The sequence below is a fragment of the Gekko japonicus genome, unplaced genomic scaffold (genome assembly GCF_001447785.1).
Source record: "Gekko japonicus isolate JY-2015 unplaced genomic scaffold, Gekko_japonicus_V1.1 scaffold2501, whole genome shotgun sequence".
NCBI classification, from domain to species: domain Eukaryota; kingdom Metazoa; phylum Chordata; class Lepidosauria; order Squamata; family Gekkonidae; genus Gekko; species Gekko japonicus.
This window is the reverse complement of record NW_015173214.1, coordinates 63,725-78,676: the sequence shown is the minus strand read 5'-3', so window position 1 is coordinate 78,676 and position 14,952 is coordinate 63,725. Positions and strand designations below refer to the sequence as shown.

At 47.8% G+C, this 14,952-nt stretch overlaps 1 protein-coding gene across 1 annotated transcript in view; it reads left to right on the top strand.

Moving 5' to 3' along the window:
* The window catches only part of SPRED2 (sprouty-related, EVH1 domain containing 2), a 128,171-nt gene that overhangs the window by 92,498 nt on the left and 20,721 nt on the right, over positions 1–14,952 (top strand). Inside the window, exon 5 of the mRNA XM_015422701.1 lies at positions 531–595. Coding sequence (XP_015278187.1) covers positions 531–595 — 65 coding nt within the window. The remainder of the gene's footprint in view (positions 1–530; positions 596–14,952) is intronic.

The following is a 14,952-nucleotide window of genomic DNA, read 5'->3' as shown; positions in this document are numbered from 1 at the left end:
GTTTGTAAGCCGCTCTGAGACTCCGAGTGAAGGGCGGGGCATAAATCCAATCTCCTCTTCTTCTTAAAAATCTTTAACCAAAAAACACCCTCCTAGTTCAGTTGAAAGAAATTTAAATCTGCTTGGGGGGGGGGGTTAGTCACCTTTCCGACCTACCTAGAATGACTTCATTCCTTCTTCTGCCGTGTTCAAAGACCTGTTTAAGAACTCGCCAAGAATATCCCGATAAAATTAATTGCTTCTGTAAAAACAAAACTCTTTGGCCACGGTCCAGAAGAACATGTACATCAGATCCAAGCCTGCAGCTGACCTCTTTGTTAGGATTCTTTTTCTTTTCCTGGCACAGCCTGCTTGTGTTGCCAATCGGCTTTTGAAATGCAGGCCAATTGCGGGGGGGGGGGGCTGATGGACCGAAAAGCAGGGGGATGTCAACTGCAAATGCTCAGCCCCTCACGGCCGTCTTTAAGTCAGTTCGCCAGCTTGCAGCAGTTGTTTGTAAAAACAGCATGCGTAACCGAGTCTCTTTCTAGGATCCACGACGTCATCTTCCACCATCCACAACGAGACTGAAGTTGGCGATGACGACGTCTTTACAGTAAGTAGCACTCGCTTTGGTTCTCGGCAGGAGGCAGACCCGTAGCCAGGGTTTTGGGGCTCGTGGGGCAAATTTTTTTTCTAGTGGGGCTGAAGGTCTCAGTGCAGAAAGAAAAGCCATTTAGCCAATAGAAAGCTGTTGCCAAGATAGATCTCTGAATTGCAAGCGATCGACCACTTGAGATGACAGTTCTCAGCTGCTGCAAGTTAATCACTTTTGCCAGCCTAAGCAACAATTCTGAGAACAAGCCGGCAGGTGGAGGTGATGACTTCTGTAGTCAAGACAGCTAACACAGGCAGAAAAAAATTTAAAAATCCACCACATGTCCACCACATATGGTAATACGACCCAATATGGTTGTTACATTCCCAACAATGAGAATAACTTTTTGAAAGTAACCGGCTAGATCCGCAGGGCTGAAATTTTGCTCGTTCGCCTTGGGTTCCAAACAGGAATGGTTGAAAGGGTACTCGCTGTTGGAAGCAAGTTGAAGAAGCCATCAAACGAAAACCGCCTTATATCCGGAGGGGCGCGTCCCGCTGTTTTGTAAATCAGCCGGTTGGGGCATTGCTCCTGTTCTGTATCTCAGTCTTTGGAAGAATTCCCTGTTTCATCCATCCGTACTTGTTTAACGGATGCAAGCAATTTAGAAAAGATCTTCCTTCTCCAATTCTGAAAAAGGAAAGTCTTTGCCTTAAGAATCTTGTAACGAACGTTGTATTTCTAGCGCTATTCTTGTTTGCTGCGTTGAGCAGGGCGAAACTTTTAGCTCAGTGCACATTCCTCGATCACAGCTGTTGCTCAAGTGTGTATAAATTCGTATGAATACATTGAATGTTTCTACATGATGTGTGATGAAAGTTATTGCATTGTGTCATTCGTGTTGGAAAGTGTTTAATAGAGAGCTATATAATGTTTGATGGTCTGTTTTCGGTGTAATTTGGTTTATAGTGTTTATCTACTCACACCGAACTTCCCTTTTTGTGTTTGTATTGCATGGGCTGCCCAGCATAACCAGGGGGGAAAGTGTGCAGGTCGTACGAGCAAGTGCTTCCGAGGACACTCCCAGCCACACATGTTGCCCTGTGCAGTCGAGGAAAGGACTGTGCGCTTGGGAGATGGGAGGGGTTGTGAGCGGGCATAAGAACATAAGAGACACCAATGTTGGATCAGGCCAGTGGCCTCTCCAGGCCAACACTCTGTGTCACACAGTGGCCGAAAATACCAGGTGCCATCAGGAGGTCCAGCAGTGGGGCCAGGACACTAGAAGCCCTCCCACTGTTGCCCCCCCCCAAGCACCAAGAAGACAGAGCATCCCTTGCCCCAGACTGCGAGTTCCTATCTATAAGAACATAAGAGAAGCCAATGCTGGATCAGGCCAATGGCCCATCCAGTCCAACACTCTGTGTCACACAGTGGCCGAAAATACCAGGTGCCATCAGGAGGTCCAGCAGTGGGGCCAGGACACTAGAAGCCCTCCCACTGTTGCCCCCCCCCAAGCACCAAGAAGACAGAGCATCCCTTGCCCCAGACTGCGAGTTCCTATCTATAAGAACATAAGAGAAGCCAATGCTGGATCAGGCCAATGGCCCATCCAGTCCAACACTCTGTGTCACACAGTGGCCGAAAATACCAGGTGCCATCAGGAGGTCCAGCAGTGGGGCCAGGACACTAGAAGCCCTCCCACTGTTGCCCCCCCCCAAGCACCAAGAAGACAGAGCATCCCTTGCCCCAGACTGCGAGTTCCTATCTATAAGAACATAAGAGAAGCCAATGCTGGATCAGGCCAATGGCCCATCCAGTCCAACACTCTGTGTCACACAGTGGCCGAAAATACCAGGTGCCATCAGGAGGTCCAGCAGTGGGGCCAGGACACTAGAAGCCCTCCCACTGTTGCCCCCCCCCAAGCACCAAGAAGACAGAGCATCCCTTGCCCCAGACTGCGAGTTCCTATCTATAAGAACATAAGAGAAGCCAATGCTGGATCAGGCCAATGGCCCATCCAGTCCAACACTCTGTGTCACACAGTGGCCGAAAATACCAGGTGCCATCAGGAGGTCCAGCAGTGGGGCCAGGACACTAGAAGTCCTCCCACTGTTGACCCCCCCAAAAAACCACAGGGCAACGCAACAATGCACAGGCCGATGTGGGGTACACAGGTAGGGGCCGAAAGTGAAGTTTAAATGGGGGTCCTGGAGGTGGGTGGGGACGGGGAGCTGAGCACTTTCTTCCCAGGGCCCCTCAACATCTGGAATCGGCCCTGGTCTTAGTTATGGCCTTTGGTAGCCGATAGGGGGGTGGTCCTCATCGGGAGCGGTCACTGGATTTGGGCGTGATGGATCAAAACGAATTGCAGGGAATTGTTCTCTGTGGCCGCGGGTGCCTTTGTTTCTTTTCACAAAACGGCTTTGCTGCCGTCGAACCGGCCTGCCATCCTGAGGTCTTCGTGGAGTCCAAAGAGCCGGTGATAAAGAACCTAGGTTGTCGGGTGAAAATGCTAGTTGTATAAATCAGTGGCGCTAACGCTGTGGCTTGCGCCCCACGTGTGATTCTTTCGCGTGCCCCATCTGGATCTTCCCATTTGGTTTCTGGAGGTTTACTTCGCTTCAGGCCTTTTTTTCGGGGAAAAGAGGTGCCGGAACTCTCAAAAGGGAAATGAAGGAGAAACACACGGGATTCTTTGAAACAATATTATTTTCGTGCATCACGGACTTAAAAAGGTAAAGGTTCCCTTGCTCGAAAGCCAGTCGAGTCTGACTCTAGGGTTGCGGTGCTCATCTCCGTTTCAAATCCGAAGAGCCAGCGCTGTCCGAAGATGTTTCCGTGGTCATGTGGCCGGCATGACCAAACACCGAGGCGCACGGAACGCTGTTACCTTCCCACCAAAGTGGTACCTGTTTATCTACTTGCAATTTCTTGCTTTCGAACTGCTAGGTTGGCCGGAGCTGGAGCTAGAGACGGGAGCTCACTCCATCATGCGGCACACCCGGGTCTCGAACTGCTGAACTACCGACCTTCCACAGCCTGCAGTTCAGCGTCTTAACCACTTGAGCCACCGCTGCTCACGGACTTACCTCTACTTTAAAGCCGTTTCCAAACTTTAGACATGTCACCAACTTCCTCAGTTCTTCTTCGGGTCTTGCTTTTGGATGCCTAACGCTGAATGATGGCCTTAAATCATTCCCTCATTGAAATCTTATTTTTTTAAATTTTAGTTTAATATTTTTGTGACATTGTGCTCCCCGGTGCTCTTCATGAACTTTTTGAGATTTTTTTTGAGAATTTTGTTGCCACTAAGAGGTTCCAGAACTCTGTTCCGGCACATTTCCCCAGAAAAAAAGGGCGTGCTTCGCTTGCATCATATACATCAGGTGGTGCTCGGGGCATGCATTAGTTACATGGCTCTTTTGGTTGATGGTGATGTTGAATGTGGCTCGCTGTAAGCCACAGAGAGAGTATCACAGGTAGAGAGTTTTTGCTTGGGGTTGCAAAACTTGGCTTTGTGTGATTCCTAGAACCAGTTTGTTGAGGTGTACGTCATTGGTTTACTGGCTCGAATCCTACCCACAATGCTCTGAAATAGTTAAAGCCTTCCTCCAGCCTCGGGAGGACCCCTTAATCTGGAGAAAAGCTTCTGATTGGCTGAGCGGAGGGGTAGGATTAGAGTTGTCAGCTTCCTGGTGGGGCTGGGAGATCTCTAGGAGTCGTTACTGATCTGCAGCCTCCTGAGATCAGTTTCATTGGAGGAAATGGTGCCTTCAGAATTCAGGCTCTGTGGAATGCTGACCTAGATGCATGCCAAGGTCATAGCTTGCCTGGGGCAACAACAAAAAACCTCAGTCCAGTCCTGAATGGATCAGCATACCAAGTAAATTTGGACTTTTGGGTCACAATGCCAAAAAGTTTGGGAACCGGTACTCTCTGGCATCCCATCCCTTCTGAGCGCCTTCGTTGAGACCTCTGGCTACCCCCCCCCAAGTCTCTTCCTGGCGTCCCTGTACCCCCTGATGTGGCATTTTGGGGCTCTCTGCCCTGTTGTGGGCTGTCCAGAGGAACTGGTTGGCCACTGTGTGAGACGGGATGCTGGACTAGATGGACCACTGGTCTGATCCAGCAGGGCTCTTCTGATGTTCTTATGAAGGCCTCGGCCTCTTTGCCCTGTTGTTGGCCCTCCAGAGGAACTGGTTGGCCACTGTGTGAGACAGGATGCTGGACTAGATGGACCACTGGTCTGATCAAGCAGGGCTCTTCTGATGTTCTTATGAAGGCCTAAACGAACTGATGCAGCAGCCAAATCGCTCGCTCACAACTTTAATGCCAGGACCTCACCAAGTAGAATTTTTGCTCACAGGACTCCACAGCTTAGAGGGAGCCTTGGTTGTAGTATATAAAATGCAATTAAAAAGTTATATATATAAAAAAGAGGAAGACGGAGAAGACTTTGGGTTTGCGCCTGGTGAGGAAAAATCTACTGCCGAAAACTTCACATCACGCGCAGATTTAAAAACGTCAATGCAGGGAATTTCACTACTGCGGAAACGGTCTCACTGATTTTATGGTTTGTATTTTGAAATCGCCCCTCACCCTTCCCCTCAGCTCAGCTGCGCGGAGTAAGTGAATCCGTGGCTGTGGAGTGCGAGACTGTATTCCTTCACGTCCCTGTGGGCCCTTCTCGACTTAAGTACCCTTATCTGAAGGGGGAACTAAGTGGAGAAAGTGGATTAATTAAACTGGAGGCAAAGTCCACATTTCAGACTGCCGGCGAGTCAACGTTTTCTCGGCGGAGGCAGAAGGAACAGACGGAGTCAGGTTCTCTCCAGAGAACAGCGAGAGCTCTGTGTAACGGCATTCGTTTTCGGGCATATGGAACACATTTAGGGACTGCAGGGAGACTCTGGCATTCAGGTAGGGAGGAGAGCTTAAGAGGCGTCACCTTCGGAAACACGGTCGATGCTAAAGCGCTGTTTAAATCCCCTTGAATTTCACCGAACGAGAGTTCAGCATGTAATCAGTTCACCCGTGGAAGATCTATGGGACTCAAGCACACTTAAGAACGTACGGGGGACCCTTGTGGTCCAGCTAGTTCGGCATACTCTATTGCTGGCCAATCAGCTGCCCCGGAGGGCCAACGAACAAGACATGGAGGCTGAGGCCTCTGCGATGTCACCTCTTCACGCTGTTCTTCAGAGGTCCATCACCTCTGGTTGGGGAGGTTCATCGTGGCCACGTAGCCATTGATGGACCAATCCTCCGGGAAGCTGTCTAATTCCTTTATAAAGCTAGTTTCGGCGGACAGCCGAGTTGGTCTGAAGGAGAACATCTGGATTAGTGTCCAGTAGCGCCTCAGAGACGAACAAGATTTTCGGGATATCGACGTTCACATGAATGCAGGAAGCTGCCTTATACCGAATCAGAGCCTCGGGTCCATCAAAGTCAGTATTGTCTACTCAGACTGGCAGCCGCTCTCCAGGGTCTCAGGCTGAGATCTTTCACATCACCTCCTGCACAGCCAGTCTGGTGTAGTGGTTAGGAACGCGGACTCTAATCTGGGAGAGCCGGGTTTGATTCCCCACTCCTCCGCATGCAGCTGCTGGTGTGACCTTGGGTCAGTTATAAGTTCTTTCAGAGCTGTTCTCTCAAGGGCAGTTCTCTCAGAGCTCTCTCGGCCCCACCTACCTCACAGGGTGTCTGTTGTGGAGAGAGGATGGGAAAGAGATTGTAAACCACTCTGAGACTCCAAGTGAAGAATAGGAGATTGGGTTTATATCCCACCCTTCACTACCTGAAGGAGTCTCAGAGTGTCTTACAATCCCCTTCCCCTCCCCACAACAGATGCCCTGTGAGGTAGGTGGGGCTGAGAGAGTTCTTTCGAGAACGGCTCCTGAGAGAACTGCTCTGAAAGAACTTGTAACTGACCCAAGGTCACACCAGCAGCTGCATGCGGAGGAGTGGGGAATCAAACCCGGCTCTCCCAGATTAGAGTCCGCGTTCCTAACCACTACACCAGACTGGCTGTGCAGGAGGTGATGTGAAAGATCTCAGCCTGAGACCCTGGAGAGCGGCTGCCAGTCTGAGTAGACAATACTGACTTTGATGGACCCGAGGCTCTGATTCGGTATAAGGCAGCTTCCTGCATTCATGTGAAAGTCGATATCCCGAAAATCTTGTTCGTCTCTGAGGCGCTACTGGACACTAATCCAGCTGTTCTCCTTCAGACCAACTCGGCTGTCCGCCGAAACTAGCTTTATAAAGGAATTAGACAGCTTCCCGGAGGATTGGTCCATCAATGGCTACGTGGCCACGATGAACCTCCCCAACCAGAGGTGACGGACCTCTGAAGAACAGCGTGAAGAGGTGACATCGCAGAGGCCTCAGCCTCCATGTCTTGTTCGTTGGCCCTCCGGGGCAGCTGATTGGCCAGCGATAGAGTATGCCGAACTAGCTGGACCACAAGGGTCCCCCGTACGTTCTTAAGTGTGCTTGAGTCCCATAGATCTTCCATGGGTGAACTGATTACATGCTGAACTCTCGTTCGGTGAAATTCAAGGGGATTTAAACAGCGCTTTAGCATCGACCGTGTTTCCGAAGGTGACGCCTCTTAAGCTCTCCTCCCTACCTGAATGCCAGAGTCTCCCTGCAGTCCCTAAATGTGTTCCATATGCCCGAAAACGAATGCCGTTACACAGAGCTCTCGCTGTTCTCTGGAGAGAACCTGACTCCGTCTGTTCCTTCTGCCTCCGCCGAGAAAACGTTGACTCGCCGGCAGTCTGAAATGTGGACTTTGCCTCCAGTTTAATTAATCCACTTTTTCCACTTAGTTCCCCCTTCAGATAAGGGTACTTAAGTCGAGAAGGGCCCACAGGGACGTGAAGGAATACAGTCTCGCACTCCACAGCCACGGATTCACTTACTCCGCGCAGCTGAGCTGAGGGGAAGGGTGAGGGGCGATTTCAAAATACAAACCATAAAATCAGTGAGACCGTTTCCGCGGTAGTGAAATTCCCTGCATTGACGTTTTTTAAATCTGCGCGTGATGTGAAGTTTTCGGCAGTAGATTTTTCCTCACCAGGTGCAAACCCAAAGTCTTCTCCGTCTTCCTCTTTTTTTATATATATAACTTTTTAATTGCATTTTATATACTACAACCAAGGCTCCCTCTAAGCTGTGGAGTCCTGTGAGCAAAAATTCTACTTGGTGAGGTCCTGGCATTAAAGTTGTGAGCGAGCGATTTGGCTGCTGCATCAATTCGTTTGCTCTGAAGCCCTCCTTCCTGAGCTAAGACAAAAATCTGTGAGCCGGAGGCTAAAAAACTGTGAGCTAGCTCACACTAACTCAGCTTAGAGGGAACACTGACTACAACCTACAGGGGTTTTTTCATGTGTGTGTGTGTTAGTATTGGTCTTCTCCATCTTTCTCCGTGTTATCGGACTCCCCAGTTTTAGCGAGTTCCGGAAATGTGGGCAGAAGACGGAGAAAACTTCCAGGTTTGCATCTGGTGAGGAAAAATCTGCTGCGGAAAAATTCACAGAAACAGCTTTATTCGCGAAGAGGACAACGGCAGTGGACTTGGCAGTGCGGAGCAGGCCGAAAACTATACTGCCTTAAAGGCACAGGCTGGGATCCAGATTAAATTTTCAGCTACCGGAAGGCACTTCTCCCAGTGAAAACGGAAGTCTTCCTGCCTTCCGCCGCTGCAACCCTTTGGCCTCCCCGAAATGGGGGGCCGGGGGGGGGGGCATTTCGGAGAGCTTTAGTGGGCTGCGGGCGAGGCAAAAAATTCTATCAGACAGTGTCCTCTATTCACAGAAAACTGTGTGGAATCTTTTGAAAATCAGTATGCTGCCATATATTCTAGAAAGTTTAGGGTTGTGCCGGCATCGAGGTGGTAGCTAGAGATCTCCTGGAATGACAACAGGTAAGAGCAGGGCTTTTTTTGTAGAAAAAGCCCAGCAGGAACTCGTTAGCATAATAGGCCACACCCAACAGCAGAAACTCATTAGCATGTTAGGCCACACCCCTGACAGCACAGCTCATTGGCATATTAGACCACACCCCCATGTTACCAGAAGTGTGCTCATCCAGCCACACCCACTTTTTGCTTCTTATTCTGTTTACCTTGTCTGGAGAGGGACCTTGGCTTCATGGTAGAGCACCTGCGTGGCATGCAGAAGGTCCCAGGTTCAATCCCCAGCCTCTCCAGTTAAAAGATTTGGCAGTAGGTGATGGGAAAGACCTCCACCTGAGACCCCGGAGAGCTGCTGCCAGTCAATATTGATTTTGATGGACCAAGAGTCTCATTCAGTATAAGGCGGCTTCATGTGTTTGCGCGACTTCCCTGGTGGCCTCCCATCCAAGGACTAACCAGGGCTGACCCTGCTTAGCTTCCAAGATCGGATGAGATCAGGCTAGCCTGGGCCAGCCAGTGCAGGATGTGCAGAGCTTCGCTTTGCCCAGAGTTCCTCAATCAGCCAGATGAAAGGAGGTTTTCCCTTTGATTTAGCTGAAAGGGGGAAACCCCCGGGGGTGTGTGTGTCACATGTGGTGCACAGAAGGAGCATGACTTTGTGTGGGGCCATGCAAGACGTAGTGCTTCTTTGTTGTGGCGGAACGTGCTGTCAAGTTGCACCCGACTTACAGCAAACCCAAAGAGTCTTGAAGGCAAGCAATAGAAGAAGAGAAGAAGAAGAAGAAGAGATTGGATTTATACCCCGCCCTTCACTTGGAGTCTCAGAGCGGCTTACAAACTCTTTTCCCTTCCCCTCCCCACAACAGACACCCTGTGAGGTGGGTGGGGCTGAGAGAGCTCTTTTCAGAACTGTCCTTGAGAGAACAGCTCTGCCAGAACTACGGCTTGCCCAAGGTCATCCAGCAGCTGGAGGAGGAAGAAGAAGAAGAGGAGGTGGAGGAGAACATTGGATTTATACCCCGCCCTTCACTCGGAGCCTCAGAGCGGCTTACGATCTCCTTCCCTCCCCCCTCCCCACAACAGACACCCTGTGAGGTGGGTGGGGCTGAGAGAGCTCTGACAGAAACTGCTCTTTTTCAAGGACAGCTGTGCCAGAGCTTGTGACTAACCCAAGGTCATCCAGCCAGGTGTGAGTGGAGGCGTGGGGGATCAAACCCGGTTCTCCCAGATTAGAGTCCGCACACTTAACCACTACACCAAACTGGCTCTCTCAGAGCGGCTTACAAACTCATTTCCCTTCCCCTCCCCATAACAGACACCCTGTGAGGTGGGTGGGGCTGAGAGAGCTCTTTCGGGAAATACTCTTTTTCAAGGACAGCTCTTGTCAGAACTATGGCTTGCCCAAGGTCATCCAGCCAGGTGGAAGTGGAGGAGTGGGGAATCAAACCCGGTTCTCCCAGATTAGAGTCCGCGCACTTAACCACTACACCAAACTGGCTCTCATAGACGGAGCTGATTTGCCCTTGCCTGCCTCGGCATAACAACCCTGGGCTTCCACGGTGGTCTCCCATCCAAGTACTAAGCAGGGTTGACCTTGCTTAGCTTCTGAGATCTGGTGAGATTGGGCTGGCCTGGGCCATGCAGGTCAGGGCAAGACATATTCAGAGGCTGGGCATTGGCTTCCTCTGCATAGCAACCCTGGTATTCCATGGTGGTCCCCCATCCGGACCCTGCTCAACCTCTGAGATGTGATGAAGCCAGGCTAGCCTGGGACTCCTAGGCAAAGGACATCCTGTTTAGAAACTTAGCTCATTTGTGTAATTTTATGTTTATATTTTATATTTAACTGCATGCGGTTTTTATGCGTTTGGGTATTTATGTAATTCCTGCCAACCTAGCAGTTCGAAAGCAAGACATTGCAAGTAGATAAATAGGTACCACTTCGGTGGGAAGGGAACAGCGTTCCGTGCGCCTTGGCATTTAGTCATGCCAGCCACATGACCACGGAAACGTCTTCGGACAGCGCTGGCTCTTCGGCTTTGAAACCAACAATAAAACTTTCTTCAAATACATTAGAAACAGGAAACCAGCCAGGGAGGCAGTGGGGCCCTTGGACGACCAAGGGGTAAAAGGAGTATTGAAGGATGATAGGGAAATGGCTGAGAAGCTAAATGCATTTTTTGCCTTCGTCTTCACTGTGGAAGATGAGAAGTGCTTGCCCACTCCAGAACCACTGATTTCAGGAGGGGTGTTGAAAGACCTGAGTCAGATTGAGGTGACGAGAGAGGAGGTCCTAAAACTGATAGACAACTTAAAAACTGAAAAATCACCAGGCCCAGATGGCATACATCCGAGAGTTCTGAAAGAACTCAAACGTGAACTTGTAGATCTCCTGACAAAGATATGTAATCTTTCCTTAAAATCTGCCTCCATTCCTGAGGATTGGAAGGTAGCTAATGTCACTCCCATCTTTAAAAAGGGTTCCAGAGGAGATCCGGGAAATTACAGGCCAGTCAGTCTGACGTCGATACCGGGTAAATTGGTGGAAACCATTATTAAGGAAAGAATTAGTAGGCACATAGATGAACAAAACCTATTGAGGCAGACTCAGCACGGTTTCTGTAAGGGAAGATCTTGTCTCACTAACCTGTTAGTGTTCTTTGAGGGGGTGAACAAACATGTGGACAAGGGGGATCCAATAGATATTATTTACCTTGACTTCCAGAAAGCTTTTGATAAAGTTCCTCATCAAAGGCTCCTAAGTAAGCTCAAAAATCATGGGATAGAAGGACAAGTCCTTTTATGGATCAAAAACTGGCTAGTTCATAGAAAACAGAGAGTGAGTGTAGGTGGGCAATTTTCTCAGTGGAGGGTGGTAAGCAGTGGGGTACCGCAGGGATCAGTACTTGGTCCACTGCTTTTTAACTTGTTCATTAATGATTTGGAGATGGGAGTAAGCAGTGAAGTGGCTAAATTTGCGGATGATACAAAGTTGTTCAGGGTGGTGAAAACCAGTGAGGATTGTGAGGCACTCCAAGGGGATCTGTCAAGGATGGGCGAGTGGGCGTCAACATGGCAAATGGGGTTCAATGTGGCCAAGTGCAAGGTGATGCACATTGGAGCCAAAAATCCTAAATATAAATACACATTGATGGGGTCTGAACTGGCAGAGACTGAGCAAGAGAGAGATCTTGGAGTTGTAGTGGATAACTCACTGAAAATGTCGAGACAGTGTGTGACTGCAATAAAGAAGGCCAATGCTATGCTGGGGATTATTAGGAAGGGTATTGAAAACAGATCAGCCAATATAATAATGCCCCTATATAAATCAATGGTGAGACCTCATTTGGAATACTGTGTGCAGTTCTGGGCACCACACCTTAAAAAGGATATTATAGCTTTGGAAAAAGTGCAGAAAAGGGCAACTCGAATGATAAAAGGGTTGGAACACTTTCCCTATGAGGAAAGGTTAAAGCGCTTAGGGCTCTTTAGCTTGGAGAAAAGACGACTGAGGGGTGACATGATCGAGGTTTATAAGATTATGCATGGGAAAGAGCAGGTAAAGAAAGAGGTACTTTTCTCCCTTTCTCACAATACAAGAACTCGTGGGCACTCCATGAAACTGCAGAGCGGTCGGGTTAGAACGGATAAAAGGAAGTACTTCTTCACCCAAAGAGTGATTAACACATGGAATTCACTGCCACAGGAAGTGGTGGGTGCTGTGCTTGGGGGGGGGGATCAACAGTGGGAGGGCTTCTAATGTCCTGGCCCTACTGGTGGACCTCCTGATGGCACTGGTATTTCTGGCCACTGTGTGACACAGAGTGTTGGACTGGATGGGCCTTTGGCCTGATCCAACATTGGCGTCTCTTATGTTCTTATGTTCTTATGAAACGGAGATGAGCACCGCAACCCTAGAGTCGGATTCGACTGGCTTTCGAGCAAGGGAACCTTTACCTTTACTTTATTTATGTAATAAATATATATACACAAGTGGTGGCCTGTAAAATGTGGGAGGATCCCATCTCCCCCCCCCCCTTGCAAGTCCAGCCCAACCACCTGGCTTGAAGTCTGACAGCGGCAGTATCTGGTAGCCACTCCGAGCCACAGAAGGGCCCGGAGCAGCTCCTGAATGGCCCACCGCAGCTCCCAGGCTCCACCACACAGGTAAGGAAAGAGCGTTCTCTCCGCAAGCACAGAGAACGCTCCTTTACTTTTCAGGGGATTTAAACCCCCCCTTGTGTATTTTTAATTTTCAGATTTTTCTGAATGCTCCAAGTGTGCAGAAAAATCTCTTTTGCCTTCACGTGGCTGCGATTCGCAGATTTAGATATCCACAGAGAGTGGCCATGGGTGACTAATAGTATATAGATATGGACATCGTAGGAAACAGTTGCTTCATATGACCCGTAGGAGTATAAACCAAGGAGGGGGTGGGTTAATTTTATCAAAAATAATAAACAAGATACAGCAGCGGGCATCCACACTCACTGATAACCGGTCATACCTACCTACATCAATGGGCCAGACTCTCCCTACAGCAAGCTACGATTATTGATTTTATACGCTTATAATGTGTTTTAAAATTTTATTGTATTTATGGAAACGTTGTAACCCGCCCTGAGCCCATTTACAGGATGGGCGGGATATAAATGTGAAAAATAAATAAATAAATAAAATATTCTGTAATAAGAATACAGTTTACAACGTTGTCTCTAGACTACGTATATAAATAAATAACGTTAGAATTGATAAATAACATATCTAGGCTCAATGAAAATCCGTCGTTTAACGAAAGGTATTCCAAAAAAGAGAACCATACTGAAACAAATTTTGACTGATATCCCTCACTATTTCTTTGTACCAACGATTCTGATATTTTATCTAGTATACAGAGTTCACATGTCTCAGATATCCAGTCAGAAATCAATAGTGGTTTAGTACTCTTCCACGATTTAGCTACGATGAGAGGTTTTCTGTGATGTTTCTGCCATCACGGAATGGATTTTGACACTTCCCCGTAGGTTCATAACTGTGCACACATTCATCAAAACGTGTCCTCTATGCGGCATGTTCCCGGAGATTCCTGAGAGCCAGATCTTGGATGACACTTGGGTTCTAACTGCATAAAGTTAGCCGTGTTAGCCCGCGGTAGCAGTAGAGATGTGAAAGCCTGGGGGGGGGGGAACGGAAAAATTCTGGGGGAAAAACGTTTTTTCCCCGTTTTTTTCCTGAAGCCTTTTTTGTTTTTTTCCAAAAAAGTGGAAAAATTGAAAAAAGAAAAGAAAAAAAATTGATTATGGAATGTTTTATGTTAACATGATGAATAAAATATTTTAAGACAAGGTATTCAAATATTTTCCAAATCATTTCTAAAATATATATATATGGTATCAGATTGATCTAATTTCTGTGCACTGAGGACAAGCAAGCCCTAGGTTACAAACTGAACTCTCCAATGCGAGAACAAGATGCATTTCTTCCTTTAGGAGGTGCTATTGTCAGAAGAAAATAAAAAGGTTTTTGTTTTGTTTTTGTTTTTGCGTGTGGGTGGGTATTCTGTTTGTAATAATTGTTTGGGTACACTATATTTTTAATACGCTAGTTGTGATAATTTCATGCCAAGTAAAATTGTCCATAGTCATATTTTATGTTCCCAAAGTAACAGAATGACTTTCAATCTAGAAAAGACAAAAGAAATGCTAATGTAGCTTTTTCTTCAATTTTCCGAAAATTTCCGTTTCCCCCCAAAAAATACTGGGGGGAAAAAGATTTTTTTTCCGAGCTTCAAAATTTCCGGAAATTTTACATCTCTAGGTAGCAGCAACGCTAAACAGAAATCGCATGCCCTTCAGAAGTCTTAACAAGATTTTATGTCAGCGTAAGCTTTTGTGGACAAGAGCCCCTTTTGTCAGACCCGAAGCTCTTGCCTTCAGAAGATCTGCCTTTGAGAACTCTGAAAGGGGATGATTGGGGGGTACTGTTTCTAGACAGTTATATTTAAGAGTTAAAGAAAAAGAAAGTAATATAAATGTTTGACTCAGTTTATAATAATCTAAGTGAAGTGAAGATTGGTTGTAACTAAGCTAGTGAAGATCTCCTCTCTTGGGTTTTTAGTTAGTAGTGGGTTCTTTTGCTTTATCCTATATATGTAGTCCCCCCTTCCCCTTTTTTTTCTGTAGTAGTTTTGTAGTTTGATAAAAAATAATAAAAAATCCCCTCCGGGGCCTCCAAAAAAAGAAGAAGAAGATCTTTCCGTTGCATGACAGATATCTGTATCATAGAATGCCAGTCCGTTTTGATTGATTAGAACAAAACTAGAGGCTTTTGTGGGAGGGAAGGGGGCACAGTATAGCCTGATCTCATCGGATCTCAGAAGCTAAGCAGGATCCATAGTTGGAAGGGAGACCACCAAGGAGGACTCTGCAGAGGCAGGCAACGGCAAGCCACC